The sequence below is a fragment of the Nothobranchius furzeri genome, chromosome 14 (genome assembly GCF_043380555.1).
Source record: "Nothobranchius furzeri strain GRZ-AD chromosome 14, NfurGRZ-RIMD1, whole genome shotgun sequence".
In the NCBI taxonomy this organism is placed as follows: Eukaryota; Metazoa; Chordata; class Actinopteri; order Cyprinodontiformes; family Nothobranchiidae; genus Nothobranchius; species Nothobranchius furzeri.
This window is the reverse complement of record NC_091754.1, coordinates 41,769,405-41,776,904: the sequence shown is the minus strand read 5'-3', so window position 1 is coordinate 41,776,904 and position 7,500 is coordinate 41,769,405. Positions and strand designations below refer to the sequence as shown.

The 7,500-nt window shown below is 45.4% G+C and overlaps 1 protein-coding gene across 1 annotated transcript in view; it reads right to left on the bottom strand.

Annotated features, from left to right (window-relative positions):
- LOC107389414 (paired box protein Pax-6) overlaps positions 1 to 7,500 on the bottom strand; it is a 21,722-nt gene that overhangs the window by 10,995 nt on the left and 3,227 nt on the right. Inside the window, exons 2-4 of the mRNA XM_054746502.2 lie at positions 6,768 to 6,898; positions 5,595 to 5,810; positions 5,240 to 5,402 (exon numbers count right to left, since the gene is read on the bottom strand). Of these exons, the coding sequence (XP_054602477.1) occupies positions 5,240 to 5,402; positions 5,595 to 5,810; positions 6,768 to 6,898 (510 nt within the window). The remainder of the gene's footprint in view (positions 1 to 5,239; positions 5,403 to 5,594; positions 5,811 to 6,767; positions 6,899 to 7,500) is intronic.

The window sequence follows — 7,500 nt, the reverse complement described above, 5'->3', positions numbered from 1 at the left end:
TAACTGAGCGGGTTGTCTCACGGCGCGCTCCGCTCGCTCGATCAGCGACTGAGAGAGAGAGAGAGGGAGAGAGAGGGAGAGAGAGAGAGGGAGAGAGAGAGAGAGACAGGGAGAGAGAGAGAGAGAGAGACAGGGAGAGAGAGAGCGAGAGAGAGAGAGAGAGAGAGAGAGAGAGAGAGAGAGAGAGAGAGGGAGAGAGAGAGAGACAGAGAGACAGAGAGAGAGAGAGAGAGAGAGAGAGAGAGAGAGAGAGAGAGAGAGAGAGAGAGAGAGAGAGAGAGAGGCACAATGTGTGCTCACACAAGAGAGAGAGGATCGGAGGGCGCACCTCTAAACACGCCTTATTATTTTCATAATTTCATTATTATTTATCCTCGAAGCGCTGAGTCAGACCGAGTGTTGTGATAAATATTTAACTCTAAAGCTGCTCAGAGACATTAAACACTCATATATGAACCCATTATGGATTTTATAACTTAAAGGCAAGAACTGGGCGTGGCCTGTACGTTTTCAGTATTGTTTGATATTTTGTGAGTATTGTCTTTCTCAGCCTGAGGTGTGATGCTGAATGAGGAAACAGATATTTTACTTTGTTAAATCTTTCTAAATGCTTAAAATGTTTTGTCCTAAGGACTGTTGTCAATGCAGAGCTTTTGGGGATGGCAGGTTGTGTCAGACACAAGCAAATTATCTGACATCTTCTATTTATCAATGAAAACAAATCCATCATCATCGTGATGCATCGGGATATCAAATCGATTTTAATTGTCAACCCAATATTTGTAAGCGATTTGGGAGACAAACGGCAGCGATGCTGTAATATTGATTGCTGGTGTAATGACCCGCCAGCAACCCCCCCCCCCCCCCCACACACACACACACACTCACACACACACACATCCGCAGTAGCATAGCGCTTCAGGCACAAATAAGACAGAAAGTAGAGAACATGTGCGGACATTGCTACATGCTAATTACAGTTTTTTGGTTGCGCCACTTTGAGAATGGACCGTGCGCTGGAAGCAGCAGCCTGGAGCGCTGAACACCAACGATCATCGCTGTGCCGCTCTCTGTGCTCTCTGCTCAAAAGAGTCCATACATTATATAATATAAGTAGAAAATTTTTTTCCGGCTCCCCTGGATGTGTAGGATATACAGCTCCCCCATAATTCGATCCCTGCTCCTGGATGAAAAGCCGGACATTTTCATCAATACAAGAACCCCCAGTCCGGACGCCCGGACAGAGAGTGAAAAGTGGACATGTCCAGGAAAAACAGGACTTATGGTCACCCTAGTTTAATATAAAGCAGGAGATTACAGATACAGTACTTTGCTCGTGGCCTTGCTGCCCTGGGCCCTATAGAGTTCGTGGGCCCTGGGCAATTGCCCAGTTGCCCATATGGTTAATCCGGCCTTTATTCCAGCTGTAGGACCCCCATCCGGACCCCGTGCTTCCAGGTGGTTTTGCTGAGTGGCCCTTGGACCATTACATTTGAGGACCATTGGAGACCTCAGGAACCCTTTTGCATGTAGTGAGTGTAATGAGTGTATCTCTGCAATTAGGTTCACTTTTCATATTGAAATTAGGGCCGTGACTTTAACGAGTTAATTGATGAATCAATTAGAAAAAAAATGACGTGTTAAAAAAAATTAACGCATTTAATCACAGCTTGCATTTCGAGCAAGGCGGAGCCTTTGTCATTGCACAATTTCCTCGTAGACAGAATATCACTGACGCACACAACAATGCACAGCGCTAATGGCTACTAAAACAGAATAAAAACAGAAAGAAGTTGCCTTGCTTGGACCGATGCAGGATTTAGGAAACACATCCGCCTTTTTTCTTAACTTGGAAAAATAACTTCCAGACAACAACGGAGTCTGTGTCGCGGACATTTTTCAGAGATCGTCTCTGCTGCAGCTGCCCGGTGGCACCGGAAACTTTACAAAGGTTGCAGTAAGCTATATTTTTAACATTTACGTAACATCTGTGCAGCGCTGAAAGCTCCAGACAGAATAATTCTGTGCCCTAACAGTAGTTTATGAAAGTAGTCAGACAAACGAGAGGCACCTGGCTGCCGCTGGGAAAATGCTCCGTGTTCTCACTACTCTGATTTTAGTTGATTTGGGTCTTGTTTCATATCACACAGTGACATTTGAATAATTAAAATGCATTTTTTTTATTAAAAGCTTTAGTTCACAGTAATAACCATGTCTAATGTTTGATTCTCTGTCTCATAAATCTAATTAAAAATTTTGCTTCGAGGGCACATTTTTCTGAACGATTAAAATGTGATTAATTTAGATTAATTAATTACAAAGCCTCTAATTAATTAGATTAAAATTTTTAATCGAGTCCCGGCCATAATTGAAATAAACGAACGTTTGCACCACAAACTTATTTCCATAGTTTCACCTGTTTAGAATGACTCTGGTTAATTAGGTAACTTTTATCTGAGGATACAAAGAAGATGATAAAGCCAACGACTTAACGAGAACACGCTTGTGTGTCTTACACAAGAGTTGCACGACTATGAGTTCAACAGATTAGGAGGTGGAGTCAGAAGATCACAGATTATTAACATTTGTGAATAGAACAATACACATTAGTCATATTTCACTTCATATTGGTGATCTCCAGTGTGTAATCTTAGAGCAGACGGGAACTTGACTCCAGTTCCCTGTAGGGCTTGAGTTTTTTATATGATGCTAGCCTAATTATTCATTATTCCCAACAGACAGAGGCTGCAAAACAAAATGAAGCCATTGCTCAGTGTCAGAGTCAGTCAGGCAGAAAGAGAGGCAAATGAGAGCAGATGCCCCACTCCCTCCTCTCCTCACACACACACACACACACACACACACACACACATACACACGCACACATGCACAAACATGTTGTCGGCCGATGGAGAGGCAGCAGCCCAGGCAGCATGGCTTTGTTTCAGTGTTGTAATCCCAGGGTGACGGAGGAGGAGCTGCACCACCCCGCACAGCCTGGCACAAAGCCAAAACAAGTTTTACATGTTTAAACTACACGTTTGCCATTACTGTAGTTTCTGTGAGTAAACGTTTTAGTGCACTTGCTAAAGCTTTATGTAAGAGAACAATACGCTGATGCAAACTGTCAAATGCATCTTCATTTTAACATCTATCATAGACAATCCAGCACGAAACATGGAACCTGGTAAATGATGAAATAACGGTGGGAACTTTGTTCCCTCCGTTCAGTAAACTGAGTGCCCTGGTTTTGGTTCAGGCATCCGTCTGTTGTAGATCATTGTTTGGGTCCAATGAAGACGGACTGTCCAACAAATTCCCCTATCGGATCAATGACTTAAATGAACTGACAGAGAATAAAGAACACACTGGAGCCCAAAAGCGTGTTCCCGGGTAGCTCTGACCGTAAAGACAAGCATATCTGCTACCTGCTCATTTAGCTGCTGCTTATTCCACAGAGGCACACTCCTGACAAGTAGATGCATTGCCAAGAAGCATTGTTACAGTGAGGACATAATTAACCAATCATAACTCCTGGTGCTAGGTTACTCATGTTTGCTGCAGCTTGTGCACATTTGGTGTAGCTCCTTTGTAAACAACCTCTTAGGGGTGAGGTGGGTGGGGATGGAAGTGGCTATGGGGTTACCATGGCACATCAAGGTTCTGTGTGGTTTAGGTGACACAACTGAACTCTAATTAACTACTGCAGCCACAAGTTACTTTCAATCTTGACTTTACATCCAGTTTGGTTTGACCTTTGCCCTGGTTAACCCTAAAGGCTGATTCATGCTTCTCCATCAGCTCCGCAAGGGACAGACACGCACGGATTGACGGAAGCATTTTGTTCTCATACTTCTCCGTCTCCTGGAGAGTGTTGCAAAGCAATTCCCCGGCAGGACAGCAGAGGGCGTAGCGCTGTTTTGTGGTATCCTGTCATGTATCGGTCCAACATAGTGTGTGTTTTTTGTACATAAGAGACTTTTTAACAGACTCCTCCACATCTTCATGCGCTCCCCACCTCTAAACCCACGTTTCCAGTCATTTCCGTCCACAAATAAAACGCTTGCTGCGCATCTTTTCACTCCTCCAGTCACAGGGAATTAAACGTTCATGTTTTAGAGTTTTTTCGTGAGGTATTCTTCAAGCTGCTCCATGTCTGCCGCTAGTTATCCTCGGCTCTCTTTATGTTTTTGAGGGCGCAATGGCGGCGGTGCAGACGACAGCGGCACCCTGACCAATCACAAGCTTGCATTCTCCGTCTCGTTCGACGGATGTTTAAAAAAGTGGGCTCGACTCCGTACATACTTGCGTGCCTGCCGGGGCCCTACGTAAGGACGGATAATGGCGTTGCGTGTCTCCGCACTGACGCAGATGGAGAAGCATGATTCAGCCTTAACCCTAACACCATGAAATAAAAAAAAAGGTAAAATGACCTTGACCAAAGCCCGTTACAACCCAACGTCCATGATGAGCTGCACTGTGGTCCCAGCTGCCCTGGGGTGCACTGACAGAAGCGATGATGCAACACTCACTAGGTGCCACTGGTCCCTCTGACCACCACCAGCAGGCAGGTGGAAGAAAGTGTCTTGCCCAAAGACACAACGACGGTCACAAGCCTGCAACCCACTGGTTATGATAAATGACCCGCACTTGTATAGCACCTCTCAGAGTAAGGACTCCAAAGCGCTTTACACTACAGTGTATCATTCATTAATTGTGAATCACTGGTGGTGATGAGCTACGATGTAGCCACAGCTGCCCTGGGGCGCACTGACAGAGACGAGGCACCACCGGTCCCTCCGACCACCACCAGCAGGCAAGGAGGGTTAAGTGTCTAGCCCAAGGACACAACAGCAGAATTCTCTGTCCGAATCCGGGATTGAACCTGCAACCTTCTAATTACTGGACAACCCGCTCAACCTGTTGAGCTATTGCTGCCCTAATTATGTTATGGGGCGGGACCATGACTCATTTCAACATAGCCCACAATGACACCAATGTAACCATCTATCTGGGCAGAGAGTTTACTGAAAGAAGGAACAGGTTTCATTTCCACGCTCTGAAGTTTATTCCTCTAACTAACGTTTGTCAGTGATGTGTGCAGCTGCTTTAATGTTACAGTAAATAATCTGCTCATGGATCTGTAACTACTGCTACCCTGTTGGAAACGTCCCTGTCACACCTTTTAAGAAGAATACATTATGTAACATGCAGTTCTTTGATGGAACACAAGTCTTACCTGAATTCAGGACTGTGGTCCTAGAATACCACCCTGAACGCCCTCCCCAGGTGGTTTGTGCATTGAGCAGCTTGAGTTTGTCAAACAGTTCTTCAGATCCCACTGTGCCCATTTGCTGCTTGTCAGTGGCTAAATTCCTGAGCACTCGATTTATTGACGATACCTGGTGATAAATCCAAATCAGAAGAGAATCTTAGACAATGAAGTCCTTGGTAGGAAGAATAGGATACCAAACATCATCAATCAGCAACATCTGTGCCACTGAGGGGCTGAAACCAGCCCAGTCACATTTATTTAAAGAGCACATTTAAGGAGATCAACTTCTTAGCTTACAGGATGTCAAAGCCTTTCTTACACTGGGGATATTGTCGCTGGTGCAGACTTCCTCTGCAAGCAGTCGGTCTCTGATCTCCCATGCAAAAATGGACGGACACTCCCTCTTGTACTGGGCGATCTTCGCCACTACCTCTGGAGTCGCCACTCTGGGTTTACTCCCTCCTATTGCTCGAGGACGGATCGAACCTGTCTCATAATACCGACCCAGAATCTTACTCACACAGCCATTGGAGACCTGGACACACAAGCAGCACTGTGTTCAGCAGATGATCACATTTGTTAACACAGAGAAATGAACCAGATGATGTCTTATCTTGTGGGGAAAAAACTGAAGAGGGAAAAAAAGAGTCATTATCCCAGAGGTCAGAGAGTGGGAGACAGGGTCACACCAGGACAGGTCCATCATCAGGTCCAACATACTCTACATCATATCAGAACCAGAGTTTTACCCAATAGTTTTAGATGTGGGGAGGCAGGGCGTTAAACCACGCCCACCACCTCATCACACCTGTGTGTTCTGTGTGTTTTTAAACAATCTACCCAGAGAAAATATTTAATGGATCCAGTAAGTCCTGGTTCTGACACCGGGTCTCCTCCGAGTGGAACTTGTCTGGAAAAGCTCTTCTTAAACCCTGAGAGATGAGCATGTGTCCTACTAGTCAGGCCTGAACCATCTCACCGAGGATGGGCAGGACAGAACAGAAAAAGTCATTTACTGTCCTTCGGTGTGAAAATGTTTGTATGACAACAGCAAAGAAGATTCATGCTGAGCCAGGTTCTGTTGAGGGTTTACTCCTGGTCAAGGGGAGTTTCCTGCAAAAAGTGGGTGTGCAGTGTCTGTGCCGCGCTGGAGGGGGCGCCAAGGTGAAAAGTATTTTCAATCTGGATTGCTTGTGTTTACACCACACTGGAGCAGGGTGTGGATGGCTTTGGACATGTGAGCCATACATCTACTAAGGAGGGCAAACCAATGTGTACACAGTGATCACCAGCTTGTTATTCTCCTTCTTCTACCCGTGCCTGGCCCTGGGCCGGGCCCCAGCCCCAGCTTCAGCACCAGCCCCGGAAACCACCCTGACTTTGGGTGCCCAGCTGCATTTTATTCAATTATTTAGGATGAAAAATCCCAGTGATCATGTACCAGCTAAGGTACTAATGGTTGTTAGTCATGCGGATGTGGTTCTGAACTCACCTGTAAGATTCTAGAAATGTCACACGGCCGAGCTCCACTGTGGGCCAGCTCCACTATCTTCTGTCTGGTGGAATCAGGCAAAGGTCTCCCATTCACAAACACACCTCCCAGCTGGTTCACTCCACTGTGATCTAAATGAACACACACACACACACACACACACACACACACACACACACACACACACACACACACACACACACACACACACACACACAAATCATGTCTTTAACATTTTAATGAAGAGAAAATGACACAACTGACCAAACTGGGATTTTTACTTCAACACCTGAAACCAACTCCGCTGTTACAAGTGGACATTTTGAAGGCATTGTGTGCCAGATGCATTATGGGAGCTCTGAGTCAGAGCAGGAGCAGGGTGCTCTGTGACACTGGAGGTTAAGAAGGGATTTACTCTGAAATAATTGTCTATTGTCTTTTAATGGAACTGTGGGGAGAGCATATTGCAGATTTACAAACCTCTCAACAGGACATTAAAGGTAACACACACACACACGCACACGACCCATAACAACACATTACTGTGGTGTGCATCACTTTATCAGTAAATAACAAGCCCAAACAAAAACAGTTTAAACACAATCATGCATTTCTGTCGTGTCACCGAACCAAACGGGTGAACGCTGTAGTTTACAGAGGAAAATAACGTCCAACGTTCTGCGACCTCTAGTAAGTCTATGATGTTTCTAACGGGAAATCTGCCTGAGTAACA